We start from the raw sequence: 20,848 nt of genomic DNA, 5'->3' as shown, positions 1-20,848 counted from the left end.
TGATGCCCCTGCTTTATCAACTCATTCAGGTATTACTAATTAAGGAGTTTAATTTATAAACTTCCTCTTTGGGACATCTTCAAAACTGCCAAACATTCAATCACCTTGTCAATCTACAAGAATAACCTTTTAGTTTGTGTGGGTAGCACTCTCACTTTTAAATGAAAAATGATTTTGATATCCTGAAAAAACTAATTTTTTCGGTGAAATTCTATGGAAACACCTTCACATCTTTTTATATTTACAGTCATAAAAGACTGCAGAAATGATGACGGTATCACCATTATATCTCAATGTTGAAGTAAGTTGAATTGTCACCTTTCAATTTTGTTTCTTCTTTTGCTCCGAGAATGATGCTGATAAAATAATTGTTTTAATTATAGTCTATGAAAAAGCCTATTTTAATCTCTACTTTTATCACAGGTATAACAGTTTGGTGTGCCTGGTTATATTTAAACTGTGATAAAGTTACAGTTACTGACTAATCTCAACGGTGCCCACTAACGGGAAGTATTTTCTCCCAGATAATGACTTCATGAGATAAGTTGATTATACCAAGGGCTATTGAAATCCACAGAGAAAACTAGAGTAACCAAGCAATTTTCAGAGATTACTGCGCCTGAATATGGGAAAAAACGCAGAATTGGCAGTTTTTAGAAAAATTAAGAAAAGTTAGTTTTCTTACAAAACAACCTTTCTTTACGCGTCTTTTTATTTTTTAAACACCATCATAACTGGGTGGTCAGCAGCAGTGATCTCTATCCACTCGTTTGCCTCAAAAATGGTTTCAAAAACATTTGCCTCAAACCAAAAATTGATTGTACTTGTGCTAGTTCTTTATGGAAAACTGATACTATTGTCTTTGTTGACTTAAATAAACCCCCGTCTCCATTAAGCTCCCCCCCCTCCCCAAATGTGTTTGAAATAAACAAGCCCCCTTGGGAGCTTAATAGAGAATTCACAGTACTCTTAAGTTGCCTCAATAAGGTTATAAATCCTCCAATTTAAGCATTTCTGCTTTTGAAATTGACCACCATTTTACCTTTTTTATTTATTTAAATAAATAAATAAAAATGTAAAGTTAAGGTTCACCACGAATTAAATGACTCAATAAAGCAGGGTGAATTTTCCATGATATAGTACTTACATAATGCCTTTAATCTTTGAGAAACCGATCCCACTAATCTCTACACACTTGATTCTTTCCTTTTCTTTTGCTGCGATCATTACTGTATTACTCGCACTTTCGACTATTCCCCGAGCACTTTTTTAGCCACTCTGTAAAACGGAAGCAGCTTAACACTTCAAATCTTTAAACTCATTCGCTGAATCGACGCCTTTCCTTTATAAGCATTCCTATCTTTTTAATGAAGCTTTGTGTTTACGAACTTTCGTTTCCACGTTGGGTTAGCTTGAGCTTCAAAATCTATCGATTTGCCTGACGTTTTCTTGTTACTTTAGCTCTTTTACCGACTCTTTTACCCTGGTTATCAAAGGACAAGAAAGTCATTTTAGTGCCAAAACTTTACAAACTCAGACTAAAAGAAACCAAAGACAAAATAAGGCTCTTGAGAAAGAAAAAGGATATTTAGTCCATGGGCCAATCCTGATTTTGGTACCAATTCGAGGGACAAAGGATGATTGCTGCGAATTGATAGCACATAAGGTGGAGATTGAAAATTTGTATGATAACCTTTCTGTAGGAGTAGCTTTCAAGATATTTTTTTCATGTAAAAGTGCCAGAAATGACCTTTGAGGATACTAAACGTGCACTTAAAATGTACTATATCTTTTGTAGTTTAATTTATTATGAGAGACATGAGAAGTTTTTTCTTGCATTTTTCTATCGCCAAAATATTATTTGTTCTGAATTTAACCAAAGTAGAGCGTAGAAAATTCAAAAGTAGCGTCCGAATTGCATTATGGGTAAAATCCAAAATGGCGGCTAATATGGCAAGGGTAGTGGGTTCTTGATTTGCCGGTTTAATAGCCATTTTACCATACAAAACGCAATAATTTCAAGAAAAGTCAGCAAAATCATCTAGTTAATAAAGCGCTAAAACTTTTTGAGGCAAAAGTATTTGAACTTTTGACTTAATAAACAGAATTTTGCAAATACTTACAGTTCTTGTACAATGTTCACTTCGATAATCCGATATGTATTTTGCTCATATCAATCATAAACATCTGTTTATATATTTATAAATTTTGAAATAAAATCTAATTTTAGGAATGATCAACCTCTTGCAGTCGACATTATTTGAATTATCGGTTATTCGGTAATGAAAACTCAATATGATATGCCAATTTTTAATACATAGATACATTTGGTTTATTTAAACACGATAAAATCATCAGTCTGAGAAGGTTCAGTGAAGTAAAAAGGATATAAAGACTACATACACCTGAATGGCTTACATGATTGCCCTGTGCTGGGAAACAGAAAACTAGAAAGCTAACTGGTTTACTTCCCTTTTGAAATGACATAGCGATGTTATTCTTCGTATGTTTTTTGTGGTAACTCATTCCAAATCATGGCACCGCTATGAAAAAAAAAACTTTTGGAAGTCCAGACTTTCGTAAATTATAATATACCGTATGTGCTGTTATGTCCCTGTTTATTGCATTTGCATTGCGACTTAAACGCTGAAAAATCTGATACAAAAAGGGTCCTCATCTAAGAAGGAGTGTTGATGATGCTGAGGAGTCAAATGCAGTCAAACGTTTCTGCAAGAAGAAGTGGATCATTCACTGTACCGACGATAGCAGTGATTTAGTTAATCCTAAAGACGAGGAGTCGTGGAAAACCTTGCTACGTGCAGCACAGATTAGAAATCACCAAGAAATCGTACAACTTTCGAAGTCTTTAAGAGACGATGAAGTTTCGCTCATTTACTACCATCGTAAGTGTTGAAGCATTTTTACAATGAAAAATGTATTGGATAAATTATCCCAGCAATCATCCAATAGCCAGACTCACCAGGAACAAGTGGCTAGGAGAGTCTCTATTCGAGGATCTTCCAATATTTCCACAACATACGAGCGCATTTGTATTTTTTGTGAAAAGCCAAAATATTTCAAGGGTACAAGGAATCGTGAGCCTTAAGTACAATGCCGAGATATGCGTGCAGATAGCTCTATCAGAAAGATTGCTACACAAAAGAATGACAGCAAGATTCTTGCCCTTGTGTCGCTCGAATTAGTTGCAACAGAGGCTTGTTATCACAGGACATGCTACAGGAGCTGCACTAGACCAGAAGCAAGCAGCAGTGTGAATCCTGATATGAGCAGTGAATCTTCGGATGATGAATATGCCCGTCTAGGGTCTGATGCTTACTAGATGCTTTTTGACTTTATAAGATCAGATGTGATAGAAAATTAGAAAAACGTAAGGCTGCTTGAGATGATCCAGTTACTTGTAGAGTATCTAATGTCATTAGGGGCTAAGGAATGTAAGCCATCAACAAAGAAGCATATCAAAAGGAACGTAGAAGCAGAATTCAGTGAATTGATCAAGTTTGAAAACTTGCTAAACAGCAACCGTGTATTCCTAATCCCTGCTAGCCTAACGCCAGTGCAAATCGCCAGAAATGTACTAAATATCCTTATGGCAGAAAAAGAAACCAAAGGTTCAACAATGAAGATCTCCAATATTCAGAAAGCTGCGGCTGACATCCGCGATGCTATTCTAAACAAAGAAAGCAAAATGTCATGGCCACCGCGCCCTTCAGAGCTCAATGACAGTGCGTTTTTGCATACCTTGCTGACTGGCAGCAAATATTCGTTAGAGATAATCTTCTCAAAGAGTCCAGCGGTTGATGAAGTCGTTCGCGCAAGACCTGTTATTTGGAGTAACCAGAGGGAGGATTAAGCCACCTAAACAAATTCTTCTGTGGTATGCTGTAAAAACTCTCACAAACGATGCAGAGCTAGTGTCTATACTAAACCGTTATGGTCATGGTATTTCTTATTCCCAGCTTGAGTATGCAGGTGAGCGTCAAGGCCCTAAGCCAAGAACATATGTTGAAGTAAATTGCCAGGAAGCGTTAGAAAATACCCGAAGGAAAAACCTTTTGTGGGTTTTAGTGCGCCTTCTTTCATTTCTCTCACGCAGCCAGATCGGATTACAGCACATTGATTGTGGTATTAGAAGATACAGATGTATTTATTCTTTGAGTGTCATTCAAGTACCTAATTCCGTCTTCAATAGTTTTCAAGTGTGGAACACAAACAAGAGTTAGATACATCAGCATCACGAGTATAGTGCAAGCCATAGGTCAAAATTTACGCTTATACTGGTTGCGACACAGTAAGTGCTCTTTCTGGACGGGGTAAGATTGGTGCACTTTGAATTGTCAAAGAACAGAGATCCTTTCAGGAAATGTTTGACCTCTTAGGAGTGAAATGGGAATTCTCAGATAATCTATTCCAGATGCTTCAGAATTTCACCTGTCGTATGTACAGTTCCCGCCCAGGGACAAACAGCATCAATGAGCTAAGATATAGATTGTTCTGTCCAAAGAGATGTAACATCGAGTCCGACCAACTACCACCTTGCGCTGATTGCCTGTATAAACATGCGTGTCGAGCAAACTAGCAAACAGGAATGTGGAGGCGAAGAATTGAGAACTGCCCTGAAATTCCGAGTCCCTTAAGACATGGCTGGATTCAGGATGAGAAAAAGTTAGGGATTGATTGGTTGAGTGGTCAGCCAGCTCCCGCAACAGTTTTACAGCTACTTTTTTGTTCTTGCACCAAATCTTGTATAGGCTCCCGAACTATAGCTGCCTTGCGAATGGTCTTAAGTGCACAGACAAGTGCCGGCTCTCCAATTGTGACAACAGGCGAGAAAAACAAGCTGTCACAGTAGAAGTCGATGCTGACGAGGACTAGAATATGTGGTCTGATTCTGTTTTTCAGCATTATTTCCTTTGGCTGTCGACATGATAAATAAAATGTGTGTGGATTTATTGACCGCAGAAGAATATAGTCATTACTAGTCGTTGCTACATTTAAACATATGACTTGCCAAATGTACACCCAAAATACATAAAAACAAGTGGTCACTGTAAGAGGAATTATAACGTTTTGCATGTCAACCTCGGATGTCCAAAAAGCATGACTTCACAGAAAAACCACAATTAGTACCGGTACTTTTGCTAGAGATATGGAGAAATCTCTAGCAAAGCGGAAGAGTTTGTATCTATGGTGTTTCAGTTTACAGCTTTAAGAGCAGCTTCTTTCACAGCTTGAATGTGGCGATTTTGCATGTTCCTTTCAGTTTTGATCGTTTTTGGGCACTTTAGGGGACAAAATTGGCATGTTTGGAAATCAAAGATGGCGGATCCAATATGGCCGCCAAAAAGGTAATTTCATATTATAGCAGCGCCATAGGTAGCTTTAACACCTGAGTCAAGCTAGTATCCAGTTGTTATCTAGAACTATCATTTAACAGATTTTTCAAACAATTAATCTTTATTACTTTAGTTTTTATCGACCCTCTGGTTCAAAAGGCTACTTTTCTACGTTACCATGGCAACCAAAACCAAAATCCATCTAATTTTGCTACAAAAGCCTCGAAAATCACTTGCAAAACAGTGGTACCATTTAATCATCTAGATGTGCCCCATAACATGAGTAAAAACATGAGTAAAAACTTATGTACGTACATTTATTCGACATTGTTGAAAGCTGAGTGACGTCACTTCATCACGTGATAAACCCTATAAAACTACTAATTTGACGTGGTTATCATACATTAAAATAAACTAGAGGAGTCATAGTTTTTAAAAATATAAGCCGCTCTTTGTCCCTCTTTTTGGTACCAAATCATCAAATTTGGGGTCCTGGCCCATGGACTAATTGTACATAAGCAAAGTCTCGGGGTTCTCCTGTGTAGTGGTCCAAAGGAATATGCACATCGGTAACGCGGCAATATTGGGAGAAGAGGCGTCCAAGATCTTCGGCAGCCGTGGTGAACAAAGCCGTCACAGTCAACGTGAGAGCGACCGCCAACGATCACCTTCGCGATCACCCTTGCCACCTCCCTCACGGTCAACAGAGGAAGTCTGAAGAAGAGCAGGATCACGGTCACGTCCCCCCAGACGCCGAAATGGCAGCAGCCGTGGTCAACAAAGCCGTCATAGTCAACGTGAGAACGACCGCCCACGATCACCTTCGCGATCACCCTTGCCACCCCCCTCACGGTCGACAGAGGGGGTCCAAAGAAGAGGAGGATCACGGTCACGTCACCCCAGGCGCCGAAATGGCAGCAGCCGTGGTGAAAAAAGCCGTCATAGTCAACGTGAGAGCGACCGCCCACGATCACCTTCGCGATCGCTCTTGCCACCTCCCTCACGGTCGAAAGAGGGGGTTCGAAGAAGAGGAGGATCACGGTCACGTCCCCCAAGGCGCCGAAATGGTAGCAGCTGTGGTGAACAAAATCGTCATAGTCAACGTGAGAGCGACCGCCCACGATCACCTTCGCGATCACCCTTGCCACCCCCCTCACGGTCAACAGAGGGGTTCGAAGAAGAGGAGGATCACGGTCACGTCCCCCAAGGCGCCGAAATGGTAGCAGCTGTGGTGAAAAAAGCCATCATAGTCAACGTGAGAGCGATCGTCCACGATCACCTTCTCGATCACCTTTGCCACCTTGATCGTCCACGCCTTAAAAAACAAACATTGCATAGATTAGCCTCTCATTGCAAACTATTTTTCTTTCCTAATGATGAATAGGTTAATGTTTAAACATCATCATAATTTACACTTATTCACTCGCATCATTCGATTCCTGGCTGTGATATTTCACAGGCAACAGCAGTCGAGTCAGTAGCGCAACTGGTCTCAGGCTTTTTACCCTTCAACTCTTTAAATCGGAAATTTTGCCGCTGGCCTCAACCTTCACCAGTGATGACCAGCACTCACAACGAGACATCCCTCACATTAGCGTAGGTAACCCCCGACAAACTACGAACAGAACGCGCCTTGTTAATACGAAAGGAAGACGGGCAAATTGTGGAGGAAAATCAAGGTACGAAGTAGACAAAACGCGACATGAAATAAATTAATAAATTAAAATTGGGCGAGTTTGCCTGAATGTTAATTCTGTCAACCGGGCGTCAATTGAAATTACCGTAGTTTTGCAAGTGAACGCCTTTTTGATTATCAAACCAAATAGATATAACTGAAAGTGGAAGTGGAGGTTGTAATTTCTAATAGCGGCCATTGATTCCCGATGCATTGATGATACACGATAACACAAACTAAGTAAGGGCAATAAGAATATTTTGGTGGAATGAAGATCGCGGGGAAAATCGACGCTAAAAGTTGACCTAACTGAAAACCTTACGAACAAATTAATATTCGATCTTTGAGGAAAAGGAGAAGTACCAAATTAAACTGCAGAAGTCCTACAATACAATAGTTAGCTTTCCAAGAATGATCTAAAAGGTGTTCCGGTATCAAGAAGTCGAAACCATATTCTGCCTTCGTCAACCTTATTGGACTATTTGAAGGCCTTAGTATTTTCACAGGAGTCATTTTTAACAGTGTTACTAAAATACAAACCGTTTTGAAATGTGCAAGTACTACAAATAAATCACTTTAACGATCCAAACTCATTCTCTTATGCTAATTTAACAAATAAAAGGGTGAAGGAGGGGTAATCTATTTGGACAAACATCAACCGAATTTTTTTAAACGAAGATACAATTGCAAATTAACCCGATAAAAATATTTCGGGTCTTTAGCTGGATTCGAACCCATGGTCTCTGCATTAGCGCGTCAGTGCTCTATCAAGTTAGCTATCAACACCGTTATATTGGGGGTGGCCCAGTTTGTTGAGCTCATCTTAACCCGTGAATGGCAGATGTGATGATCATATCTACATTTAAAATGTGTATTTCCGCAGTTTAATTTACATGAACAAAAAAGGATAATTCTTAAATAAATTAATAAATTATTCCCCCCCTCCTCCTGAACCGGGACTACGGGAGCGGCGACTGCAAAAAATAAGAAATAATACTAACTTAATCAATTTTAACATGTCAAAATTGGTCTATCAAGCATAGAATCAGAATGTACCTGTTCCCTTCATCGTAGTTATCTCTCCTATTACTACTGCTGTAACCATGGGCTTCTCTCCTTTCCTTGCCACGCATCTGTGCTGGTGCTAAGAGGAAGAAAAAGGTTCATGTTGAGTAATCGTATTCTTCAACACCAGAAAATTTGTGTGGTGATATAGTTAGGGCACAAGTCATATTTCAACCTGCACGTTTTTATTCTTATGCCTTACTTTTTCTTTGTCCCTCTGCAAACTGAACCTGAATTTCTTTTCTGTGGAACGTCACTCCGTTTAGATAGTGATTGGCATCCTCGGCACCACGTATATCTTCAAATGTATGGTATGTTAAGGCTTGACTATTTTTCGACCAAGCTTTGCGTGGAACAAAAGCTTGATAATTGCTTACCCTGCTGACAATCTCTTTTGATGGTTGATGCCCCTGCTTTATCAACTCATTCAGGTATTACTAATTAAGGTGTTTAATTTATAAACTTCCTCTTTGGGACATCTTCAAAACTGTCAAACACCTTGTCAATCTACAAGGACAACCTTTTAGTTTGTGTGTGTAGCACTCTCTCTTTTAATTGAAAAATGACCTTGATTTCTTGAAAAACTATTTTTTTCGGTAAAATTCTGTGGAAACACATTCACATCTTCTATATTTACATTACACATAAAAGACTACAGAAATGATGACGGTATCACCATTATCTCAATGTTGAAGTAAGCTGAAATGTCACCTTTTAATTTTGTTTCTTCTTTGCTCCGAGAATGCTAATGAGAACTCTCACCTCCTTTAGTATAAGCGCCGCTGAAGTCAGAAGTCTACATAAAGAAGGCTTTAACTTTAAATATTGTTTGTAATCTTGCTAAATTAGATGAGAGTATGCAAACGGAGCAATTTCAGAATACCCGGACACATTATATACTGAACTAGTTAAAAGATTTAACAAGTCGCAAAAATCGACGTAGAATATATTAGAAATTGAACCGACTGTCAAGTGAAACGGAAGCTAATTTCGTATATGTTAATGAAAAGTCTCACCTTCTTTAGTTTAGGAGCCGCTCACGTTTCACAAGTCTACACAAAGACCGTAAACAGTGCTTTCTTTAGTGCGCTGCTCACTCGTTTCTTAAATCGCACGTTTCTCAAATCATTTTAAGCAAAACGTCTTTTACACATTCTATTCATAGACGACCGGGTTCCGCCGTTTTTAAAAACAATCCAACTTAGATGTGTTAGCGCGTCGTTTTTCTTGACATCGAGGATAGAATGTATCGACTTGCTGTGTTTTCGTGTTAGGCTACAAGGAACAAGGACTTTTAATAATTCAGATTTAAAGCTTCAACATATGAATCGTAAGCGAACTGACATACAAGACGTAGGCGAATCGACTCTAGTCGTAGGCGAACAGACCGTAGGCGAAACGACCGGATTCCATCCGAGCACAGGTGACAATTTTGCTCTTTGGAACGGACACCGTCGAAAAAGTTGAACTCTGCAATAATTATTTACACTATATACACCATTTACAGACGTCAACCTTTTCACCGCAGTTATCGAAACACTGCTCACGAAATTCGCCATACCTCAATTTTACAGCATTACGCGCCGTTTTACACATCACTGTCCCACGTGCAGACACTCTAGCCACTCTGTAAAACGTAGGCAGCTTGACAATTCAAATCTTTAAACTCATTCGCTGAATCGACGCCTTTCCTATCACAGGGTGAAATAAGGCGTTTCCGTATTTCGGAAACCTTGCGGAAATCTGATGGTTCAAGTTTCTGTCACATTTCCGGAGGGCGGAAACACGTAAGAGCAAAATGAGGTCGCGTTTCGCGTTTCCGCAGAACGGAAACGCTGCGTTTCCGTTGGCTGAAATGTACAAGGTCGTATCAGTCGCGTTTCCGCAGACAATTTTCTACGGAAATTTGGTAGCTTTTAACTTCGGTTGATTTAATTTTAAGTAGGCGATGTGCTGCCAAGGATTTCTCGGCAACAGCACTATTTTTAGTATGTAAAGCGTTCTTAATGATGTTCTGATGTGACTTCTTAGACGGTACTCAAGGTTGTCCATCTGACCAAAATAGGCCAGTGGCAAAAGACGGAATGTAAATAAATACAAAAGGTTTAAGTATCCTGCTAGTTTAGACGTTCTCGGAGTGTATATTTCTTAGCATTGTGAACAAATAAATGATTTAAGTTAAGTAAGATGCGGAATTTTAATTTCTCTTTCGACTTTGTGTAGCCGATCATAGGTCTAAACGACAATCGCCGTTTACTTCGACAAGATTCGGCTCGCTCAAGCGTTTTACTTACGAACCATTTGCAAAAGCCGGGATGGAAAAGTAAGTCGTGGTCATGGTAGTGTCATTCATAGGGATACACTATTTTTATTTGGGAAATTTTAAGAATATTTCAAGCATATACCCAAGGCTGAGATTTGCCCAACAAAACAAAGAAACCTGCACTAGCTTTAGCCCAATGTTAAAGCCAGTGACACTTCGATGAACGGTACATGAAAGGCACATCTGTAGTATTCGTTCTATAACAAACTGCAAAAAGTATATGATAAATTCGTTCGTTTTCGACATGATAGATGATTTCCTCTGTCTTTCTTTTCTAAGAGATTCAAAGATGTGTTATTAAAATTATTAACGCTCCAAACATTGAAGCGTAATTTGAAACAATTTAGAAACAGCAAAATAAATTATAAATGAGTTTTTAACACGCTTGCACCCATTTTGCCTCGCTCTGGAGGCGTGAGTCTTATGAGCATGCGTGCCTCGCTTTCACGTTGAATTTTGAATCGCGCGCCCTTTTGAACATTCTTCGCTGTCGTTTCGCCTCCCATTTTGGTGGTTTGTACATGCAGGGCCGTTTTTTTTGTGAAGATGAGCGAGGAGAGTGTGATAGATTGCGAAGATAGACTGCAGGGAGGAATAATAGTTCGAAAAACTATTTAAATGAAACGCCAAATCCCATGGAAGCGGTGTCGAAGGAGTTCACTCGTGGCGACTCGAATGCACACTGAGTGTTTCAACAACCATTGAGAAGAAAGAACGCCTATTTTAAACCGTGGATCCTTGTTGTTTCGTAAGTACATTCTGAATCTTGTTTAAATATATAGAAGCATATTTAAGTCTATGTAACAGCTTTGGGTGTCGATCATAAAAATCGTTTCGCATGTGAGCTTACATAAGCTTACATGTTTCAGGCGACAGCGAGTTGCTCCCTACAGATCTGACCTTTGTATGTTGCCTGTAGTTTCTTTGATAACATCTACCTCTAAAGCACGTGTTTGTCTGATTTCTTTTGCAATAAAGACATAGTTGCTGCTTCACCGAAAAATAATTTTTCTGTATACTAATACACATTTTATTGGCGAAGATGGCAGCCGTAAAATAATGAATCTCGAATGGGGAAACGGAATCCCGGAACGGAGTACGGAATCAAATATCAATGACAGAAAAATATTTCATAAAAATTCCTTGACACTGAAATGTACAAAACATTTCCACTCCAATTTCTGAGACTGTAGATGTTTATCACAAGGATAAACCTGTACGAAAATAATATTTAATGTTCATATTAATTTTTTGCATACAATGTGCATTTCCTTACTACCAATGGGAATTGTTCAAAATTGAAATAAATGTAGTGCTTGTTACGAGACTTGTAGTGTTAAAAGGAACCTTTTCTGTTTGTGTACATGCACAATAACAAGTTTAATATGATGGTGCAGAAAGGTTCTAAAAGTCACAAGATTGTAGAGGGATATCATTTCCTTAAACTTCAATTTTTCATTAAGCTTCGAACACAAGGATAACAGCTTTATTTGATGACAAAGCAACCTTCATTGACACAAGTAAGATGCCCATCTTTGAGTGGGAAGTCGCAATTCTATTTATCCATCTTTGAGTGGACAAAGTAGTGCTTGTGTCAATGATATTTCAAATGTTGCAAAAGTCACCAGGAGATAAACAAGAAGATTTTTCAGGAATATAATTTCCTTACGCTTCAATTTGTGGTTAAGCTTCGAACACAAGGATAACAGCTTTATTCCATGACAAAGCAACCTTCATTGACACAAGTAAGACGCCCATCTTTGAGTGGGAAGTCGCAATTCTATTTATCCATCTTTGAGTGGACAAAGTAGTGCTTGTGTCAATGATATTTCAAATGTTGCAACAGTCACCAGGAGATATACAAGAAGATTTTTCAGAAATATAATTTCCTTAAACTTCAATTTGTGGTTAAGCTTTGAACACAAGGATAACAGCTTTATTCCATGACAAAGCAACCTTCATTGACACAAGTAAGACGCCCATCTTTGAGTGGGAAGTCGAAATTCTATTTATCCATCTTTGAGTGGACAAAGTAGTGCTTGTGTCAATGATATTTCAAATGTTGCAACAGTCACCAGGAGATATACAAGAAGATTTTTCAGAAATATAATTTCCTTAAACTTCAATTTGTTGTTAAACTTCGAACACAAGGATAACAGCTTTATTTGATGACAAAGCAACCTTCATTGACACAAGTAAGACGCCCATCTTTGAGTGGGAAGTCACAATTCTATTTATCCATCATTGAGTGGACAAAGTAGTGCTTGTGTCAATGATATTTCAAATGTTGCAAAAGTCACCAGGAGATAAACAAGAAGATTTTTCAGGAATATAATTTCCTTACGCTTCAATTTGTGGTTAAGCTTCGAACACAAGGATAACAGCTTTATTCCATGACAAAGCAACCTTCATTGACACAAGTAAGACGCCCATCTTTGAGTGGGAAGTCGCAATTCTATTTGTCCATCTTTGAGTGGACAAAGTAGTGCTTGTGTCAATGATATTTCAAATGTTGCAACAGTCACCAGGAGATATACAAGAAGATTTTTCAGAAATATAATTTCCTTAAACTTCAATTTGTTGTTAAGCTTCGAACACAAGGATAACAGCTTTATTTGATGACAAAGCAACCTTCATTGACACAGGTAAGACGCCCATCTTTGAGTGGGAAGTCGCAATTCTATTTATCCATCTTTGAGTGGACAAAGTAGTGCTTGTGTCAGTGATTTTTCAAATGTTGCAAAAGTCACCAGGAGATAAACAGGAAGATTTTTTTAAGAATATAATTTCCTTACGCTTCAATTTGTCGATAAGCTTCAAACAGAAGGATAACAGCTTTATTCCATGACAAAGCAACCTTCATTGACACAAGTAAGACGCCCATCTTTGAGTGGGAAGTCGCAATTCTATTTATCCATCTTTGAGTGGACAAAGTAGTGCTTGTGTCAATGATATTTCAAATGTTGCAACAGTCACCAGGAGATATACAAGAAGATTTTTCAGAAATATAATTTCCTTAAACTTCAATTTGTGGTTAAGCTTCGAACACAAGGATAACAGCTTTATTCCATGACAAAGCAACCTTCATTGACACAAGTAAGACGCCCATCTTTGAGTGGGAAGTCGCAATTCTATTTATCCATCTTTGAGTGGACAAAGTAGTGCTTGTGTCAATGACATTTCAAATGTTGCAACAGTCACCAGGAGATATACAAGAAGATTTTTCAGAAATATAATTTCCTTAAACTTCAATTTGTTGTTAAACTTCGAACACAAGGATAACAGCTTTATTCCATGACAAAGCAACCTTCATTGACACAAGTAAGACGCCCATCTTTGAGTGGGAAGTCACAATTCTATTTATCCATCTTTGAGTGGACAAAGTAGTGCTTGTGTCAATGATATTTCAAATGTTGCAAAAGTCACCAGGAGATAAACAAGAAGATTTTTCAGGAATATAATTTCCTTACGCTTCAATTTGTGGTTAAGCTTCGAACACAAGGATAACAGCTTTATTCCATGACAAAGCAACCTTCATTGACACAAGTAAGACGCCCATCTTTGAGTGGGAAGTCGCAATTCTATTTATCCATCTTTGAGTGGACAAAGTAGTGCTTGTGTCAGTGATTTTTCAAATGTTGCAAAAGTCACCAGGAGATAAACAGGAAGATTTTTTTAAGAATATAATTTCCTTACGCTTCAATTTGTCGATAAGCTTCAAACAGAAGGATAACAGCTTTATTCCATGACAAAGCAACCTTCATTGACACAAGTAAGACGCCCATCTTTGAGTGGGAAGTCGCAATTCTATTTATCCATCTTTGAGTGGACAAAGTAGTGCTTGTGTCAATGATATTTCAAATGTTGCAACAGTCACCAGGAGATATACAAGAAGATTTTTCAGAAATATAATTTCCTTAAACTTCAATTTGTGGTTAAGCTTCGAACACAAGGATAACAGCTTTATTCCATGACAAAGCAACCTTCATTGACACAAGTAAGACGCCCATCTTTGAGTGGGAAGTCGCAATTCTATTTATCCATCTTTGAGTGGACAAAGTAGTGCTTGTGTCAATGACATTTCAAATGTTGCAACAGTCACCAGGAGATATACAAGAAGATTTTTCAGAAATATAATTTCCTTAAACTTCAATTTGTTGTTAAACTTCGAACACAAGGATAACAGCTTTATTCCATGACAAAGCAACCTTCATTGACACAAGTAAGACGCCCATCTTTGAGTGGGAAGTCACAATTCTATTTATCCATCTTTGAGTGGACAAAGTAGTGCTTGTGTCAATGATATTTCAAATGTTGCAAAAGTCACCAGGAGATAAACAAGAAGATTTTTCAGGAATATAATTTCCTTACGCTTCAATTTGTGGTTAAGCTTCGAACACAAGGATAACAGCTTTATTCCATGACAAAGCAACCTTCATTGACACAAGTAAGACGCCCATCTTTGAGTGGGAAGTCGCAATTCTATTTGTCCATCTTTGAGTGGACAAAGTAGTGCTTGTGTCAATGATATTTCAAATGTTGCAACAGTCACCAGGAGATATACAAGAAGATTTTTCAGAAATATAATTTCCTTAAACTTCAGTTTGTTGTTAAGCTTCGAACACAAGGATAACAGCTTTATTTGATGACAAAGCAACCTTCATTGACACAGGTAAGACGCCCATCTTTGAGTGGGAAGTCGCAATTCTATTTATCCATCTTTGAGTGGACAAAGTAGTGCTTGTGTCAGTGATTTTTCAAATGTTGCAAAAGTCACCAGGAGATAAACAGGAAGATTTTTTTAAGAATATAATTTCCTTACGCTTCAATTTGTCGATAAGCTTCAAACAGAAGGATAACAGCTTTATTCCATGACAAAGCAACCTTCATTGACACAAGTAAGACGCCCATCTTTGAGTGGGAAGTCGCAATTCTATTTATCCATCTTTGAGTGGACAAAGTAGTGCTTGTGTTAATGATATTTCAAATGTTGCAACAGTCACCAGGAGATAAACAAGAATACTAGTCAGGAATATAATAATTATTTCTTTACACTTCAATTTGTTGTTAAGCTTCGAAAACAAGGATAAAAGCTTTATTCGATGAAAAAGCAACCTTCATTGACTCAAGTTGGAATTATTCTATTTATCCTTCTTTGAGTGGACAAAATGGTGCTTGTGTTAATGATACTCTCAATTTTTACAAATGGCTCAAGGAGATCAACTTGACGATTACACAGTTTTTTTGTATTGTTACACTTTAATTTTGTTTTGTGCCTCAAGCATTTGGATAGCGGCTTTATTTGATGATAAAAGCAACCGTCATTTTTTAAATATTTTTCATTGTAATGCACTACCAGAAAACTGCCTCATTTTAAGCTTACTAGTTTTTTTAGAACCAGGCTGTTGCAATACATGTAATACATGTATTGTTATTATTTTGATATAAATATTTGACATTTTTTTTGGTTTTTATTTCTTTGAGGTATACTGATGTGGAGAACAAAAACATTGAGGGTATTTTGGTTAACAAAGTGAGGGGAAATTTTGGGTAAAAGAAATGGCCCAAAACAGAGAAAAAAGGTAAGTTGTACATTTTTCTAAGTTTCTTGAATTTGGTACAGTGAAACCACGCCTTACGGCCACCTCGGTAATACAGTCACCTTGTTATTACAGCCACTTTTTTTTGGCCGCCTGGCAAAAACCACCAAACATTTTCTTGTAAACAAACCCTCATTAATACCGTCACCCCATTAATACGGCAAAACTTTTTTGGCCCATTGATGACCATGTTAACGGGGTTCCACTGTAGTTTCTTGGTGTTGCTGACAAGTGCAATCCCCTAATGACATAAATACAAAAGATGGAAAAGCCACTGAATAATACCCACACCAAAAATAGGAGCAAACCAACAATACTTTTAGCAACACCAAGAAGCACTCTTAATTCCTTTTCTACAGACCTGCACATTTAACATGCTTTCCTTTTGCTAGGGGCCATTTTTCAGTACTGGAGTCAGAGAAGTACCCGCGCAGATGTGGTAAGGCAGTAGAATGGAAAACTTGAAGAACACAGAGTTCAGACAAGATTCCAATTTGAGAGCTAAAAAGGTAGGTAAAATACATGTACATTATTTTGTTAATGCTTGCAGTGCAAATATTTTTACTGTGTAGTTTAAGTCATCCACTTAGTGATTTATTTAGCCTGTCCTGCAACACAGCTGTGCTTTGGCAGTGCCTGGTGGGCCCTGTTGCATTACTGTTGCTCTTGGGTGACAAGGAAGTCTTAGTTTATTCAAACACATTCATCCTGGGTACCTGGATCTTTCAGGTTAAGGGCACAAGGCTCTTTCATTTTTTTAAGAACACAACACATGTTTTGCATGTGTGTCTTATGCATATATAATTAATGATTGTTATAGAATGCACTAGGGCCACACCCTACCCCCTTTGACATTTTTAATGTTAACAGTGTCCTTTCCATTTATATGCAAGGTTTGATTGTAGTGTAAATTGCTCAGAGTAGAGAGTAAGAACCAAATCTAAAGATTCAAAATATTTAGGGTGACTATTTTGTCAGACTAAACTGTTGCTGAAGAACAAAGTATATGTTAATTAAATGTTTATCATAGTAGTCATGCTACTGTGACTAAATAAGTTTTTTTGGTGTTCAGAAATTGACGAATCGCACAGACGTGTTGGACAAGGCACAACTTTCTCCAGATGACAAAGCCAAAATAAAGGCTTTATTAGACCTACACAATGCTATCCAATTTGTCTTTGGAGGAGAGTGAAGACAGTGAAGAGAGGGCCAGTGATCCACCACCCAGGTACATCAGGCCACTATGCTCAGAGTGGTCAACGCTAAGAAACATCAATGCTGTTCTTGACGCCTTTTGTGAGGCTTACATGTCAAAGAGGCAAAGAAAGAACAGCCAGGAAAATAACCAGAGAGGTTGATAAATACTTGTCAGACAGACCAGTACCAAATAACTGCCCTCCATGGGCAGGATGCCAATAATACCAAAGTCACAAATTGCTACAGTGATCGCTACTATGGCAACTGGGAGTAAAAAGTCCAAAAATGACGCCGTGCGCGTGATGTCCAGAAAAATAATGAGCTTTAGCCGAAGCACAAAATGTGATGGCATAGTCGCTTATACATGAGTATAAAATTCTACTTCCCCCCTATTTTTCACTGGTTTAAAACCTATCATTTTTTTCTCTTAATCAAGAACGTATTTGACACTTCTAGTTCATTGGGCAGTAATTCAGTCTTCCCTGCGTTTTACTAACAACGAAACCAAATGAGCGAAAAGCCCTCAATGCCACTTGCATTAAGTTGAAATTTGACGGGCAACAGTAACATACTCTCTTCAGGACTGTAACCACGACCACCATAGTAGAGGTCACTGTAGCAATTTGCTTAAAGTCCCTAATGTATTATTGTCCCTTTAGTCAGGATGATCCTGTGATGATCAACTCTAACTAAATTGCACAATCTTATTGGAAAGGTGATAAGAGTTTTATTCTAGAAGTCAATCTTTACTCGACTGTGTTCATTAAAATTGCTGAAATTACAGGACAGTCAATGGATTATCCTAAAACCATAAAACAGGGAGTGTAAGATAGATGCATTGTGAAAGTGAGTCGCTTGTAAAAGTGTGCAGTTTGTCATTACTATTCAAACTCAGATGTAGGCAAATTCTCGTAGACTACTTTGTATGCCACAGCCAGGTCCAAGTTATAGCCATGCACTTACAGCAGAGTGGCGACAAAAAGTGAGATACATGTGTAGAGATGTTAGCTTATACATTTGTATATAAAGCCTATGGCTAGTTTTGTTTGCATCACTATCGTCGTTGTAGCATCAGTCTGATACTCCCCAATAATGGCCTCTCATCAGTTTGTGTAGGCTTTAACAATAATTTTTGGGGATGATCCACCAAGTACTGGTACTTGCTAATAAGAATTAAGGCAGCAGTTTAGATTTCCTAATGGGATTTTATGCAGTCTTACATGTAACTAAGTAAGACTTTTATTTGTAATTTTTTCTTGTTAAATTATGTAATAATTTTGCCGTGAACTACTTCTTGGAGTTATTTTGGAATGGAAATGCACGTTACTTATAATAATGTCAAACCTCTTTAATACGGACACTAAAGGGACAGAACCAAGTGTCCGCTTTACAGAGGTGTCTATATTATAGAGGTAGGGATTGCATGATTTTTGGCTTTTCTGGGACCAAACGAACTGTCCGTCGTATAGAAGTGTCCATAAGAAGAGGTTAGACTGTATAATTATTATGTTAATTTATTATATAGACACGAGTGTTTTACTGGAAAATATACCACTCGTAAAATTCATAAAAACTACATCCGGGACCCGAGTGGTTTATTTTCCATAATCTCACACGTGATTTTATCGATGAAGTAATTTCGGTAATTTCCCTCTATTATTTTATCGATGTCTTTTTGTCTATATAATAAAAAGAACATTACGCGGCGGCATGAAGATATGAATTTTATTTTCTCGTGGCAAAAACAGTATTTTACTCACTCGCTGCGCTCGTTCGTAAAATATTGTTTTTCCACTCGAAAATAAAATTCATATCTTCGCGCCCCCGTGTAATATCCTCTACCAAATCATTTCAAGGAAAAAATTTTGAATTTTGTCAATTTTAAAAGGATTATTTAATAGGTCATTTCCGAGTTCCCCGGGCCTCTGTTTCAAAACGAGGTTAAGTGCTCAGCCTTTGATATGGAAATCATTTTTCATTCTCATGCAAATAAAACTCATTTCACAAGAGAGGTTGCGCACCTCGCCTCATTTTGAAAGTGAGAATTTTTGGAACTCGGAAGTGGCCTATTGAAATTGAAAAGTTACAGTTTTGGATATAGAAAATAGGAATACATTGTAAGGAGTCTCTTTTTATTGTGAAAATATTTAATATACATATGTACATATTATATGAAAATGGAGAGAGAATTATTTTAATAAAAACTTTAATACCAAAAATGCACCTAAATATGACTCAGCTGGATTTGTGTGTATCAGCGAAAATGGGTCATTGTGGATGCATGAAACGGTCCAGGGTAGTCTCACAAACGTCCACTTTTTTATATACCGGATAGAATGAACATATGATTCGAAACTGGGTGGTTAAGTAAAGTTAACACATTTAGGAAATCCAGTGAATAATCCACCGAAAGTGGAATCTGTGGAAACATGAAGGCTGCAGAGTATAAACCGATCCAACTGAGTTTCCGCACTCACTCTTCCGGAAACTCAACGGATAATTGAGTATCCTCTGAATTTACGGACTGCGGAAACATGACGGCAGTTAGCGTTTCCGCAAAAGTAAACCTGACGGAAACGCGAGTATAAGGGATGCGTTTAAGCGTGTCCGCAGAAACTGAAACATGACTGATACACGTATTCCCCGTTACAATTCCGTCTGCGGATATTCAGGTTTCCGTTAGGTAACCGTTACAAAAACGGAAACGGAAACACCTTTTTTCAACCTGTGTTTATGAGCATTCCTATCTTTTTAGTGAAGCTTAGCGTTTACGAACTTTCGTTTCCACGTTGGGCTAAATCGGGCTTTAAAATTTTTACAGATTTGCCTGACGTTTTCTTGTTACTTTAGCTCTTTTACCGACTCTTTTGCCCGCGTTATCAAAGGACAAGAAAGTCATTTTAGTGCCAAACCTTTACAAACTCAGACTAAAAGAAACCAAAGACAAAATAAGGCTCTTGAGAAAGAAAAAAGGATATTGTACATAAGCAAAGTCTCGGGGTTCTCCTGTGTAGTGGTCCAACGGAATGTGAACGTCGGTAACGCGGCCATATTGGGAGAAGAGGCGTTCAAGATCTTCTGATCTAACAAGAAAAGTCAGGTCGCAAATTAGAAAAAAAGTGAGCAAAAACTAAATAAAAATGCTTTAACTGGTCTAACCTTGTCTCGCGAGGTAAGTTTCTCACGTAAAGTGAGCAGTTCTTTGGTCTTGAACACGACGACATTTTCGTTGCTTCCCGGTGAAGACTGTTCCCGGTGAAAGAAAACCACGCTATAAGAGTTATTATGGGATGCTTAATGCCTTGGTTATCTGCGTTCTTTCCGATCATTGGTGTCCCAGTAAACAATATATCCAAATTTGGCAGGGGCTGCCATATTTGGTAAATGAATCCTTTTTGCGTTGTTGCCACGAAGTCATTAGGAACCTTAAGATCCAACGACGCGACGGCGACAAGAACGTCGCTTAAAAAGTGAATTCGCGTTCTTTCAGTCTTTATACCGATTATTCCTAACCACTTACTTTGTCAAATGTAGGCGAACCCTCCCGAAACTGAATTTCAAGGGACCACATTCAAGCTCGGAAAGAGAAATAAAATTTCGTCGTTGCTTTTTACGTCCTCTATAAAACGCGAAA

At 38.1% G+C, this 20,848-nt stretch overlaps 1 protein-coding gene and 1 long non-coding RNA gene across 2 annotated transcripts; one reads left to right on the top strand and one right to left on the bottom strand.

The window, feature by feature from the left end:
• Positions 1-7,960: 7,960 nt before the first annotated feature.
• Positions 7,961-20,438, bottom strand: LOC140945427 (serine/arginine-rich splicing factor 10-like). The gene is made up of 5 exons (XM_073394452.1): positions 20,374-20,438; positions 20,193-20,297; positions 8,297-8,400; positions 8,086-8,173; positions 7,961-8,003 (listed from the first exon to the last, which is right to left on the bottom strand). Exons 1-5 carry the CDS (start codon positions 20,436-20,438, stop codon positions 7,961-7,963), a joined length of 405 nt encoding a protein of 134 aa, XP_073250553.1.
• LOC140945771 (uncharacterized) lies at positions 15,870-19,443 on the top strand. Its single transcript, XR_012166750.1, has 3 exons — positions 15,870-15,999; positions 16,410-16,526; positions 17,090-19,443. It is a non-coding gene; the product is annotated as an uncharacterized lncRNA (long non-coding RNA).
• Positions 20,439-20,848: the final 410 nt, after the last annotated feature.

Source organism: Porites lutea, chromosome 8 (genome assembly GCF_958299795.1).
Source record: "Porites lutea chromosome 8, jaPorLute2.1, whole genome shotgun sequence".
In the NCBI taxonomy this organism is placed as follows: domain Eukaryota; kingdom Metazoa; phylum Cnidaria; class Anthozoa; order Scleractinia; family Poritidae; genus Porites; species Porites lutea.
Note: the sequence above shows the minus strand (reverse complement) of the source record. Positions and strands in the feature narration are given on the sequence as shown.

Coding starts and splice junctions, on each gene's coding strand:
- LOC140945427 (XM_073394452.1), bottom strand. CDS start 20,438: ATGTCGTCGTGTTCAAGACCAAAGAACTGCTCACTTTACGTGAGAAAC. Junction 20,298..20,373: donor AACTTACCTCGCGAGACAAG/GTTAGACCAGTT, acceptor TTTTCTTGTTAG/ATCAGAAGATCTTGAACGCC. Junction 8,174..8,296: donor TGCAGAGGGACAAAGAAAAA/GTAAGGCATAAG, acceptor TCTTCCTCTTAG/CACCAGCACAGATGCGTGGC.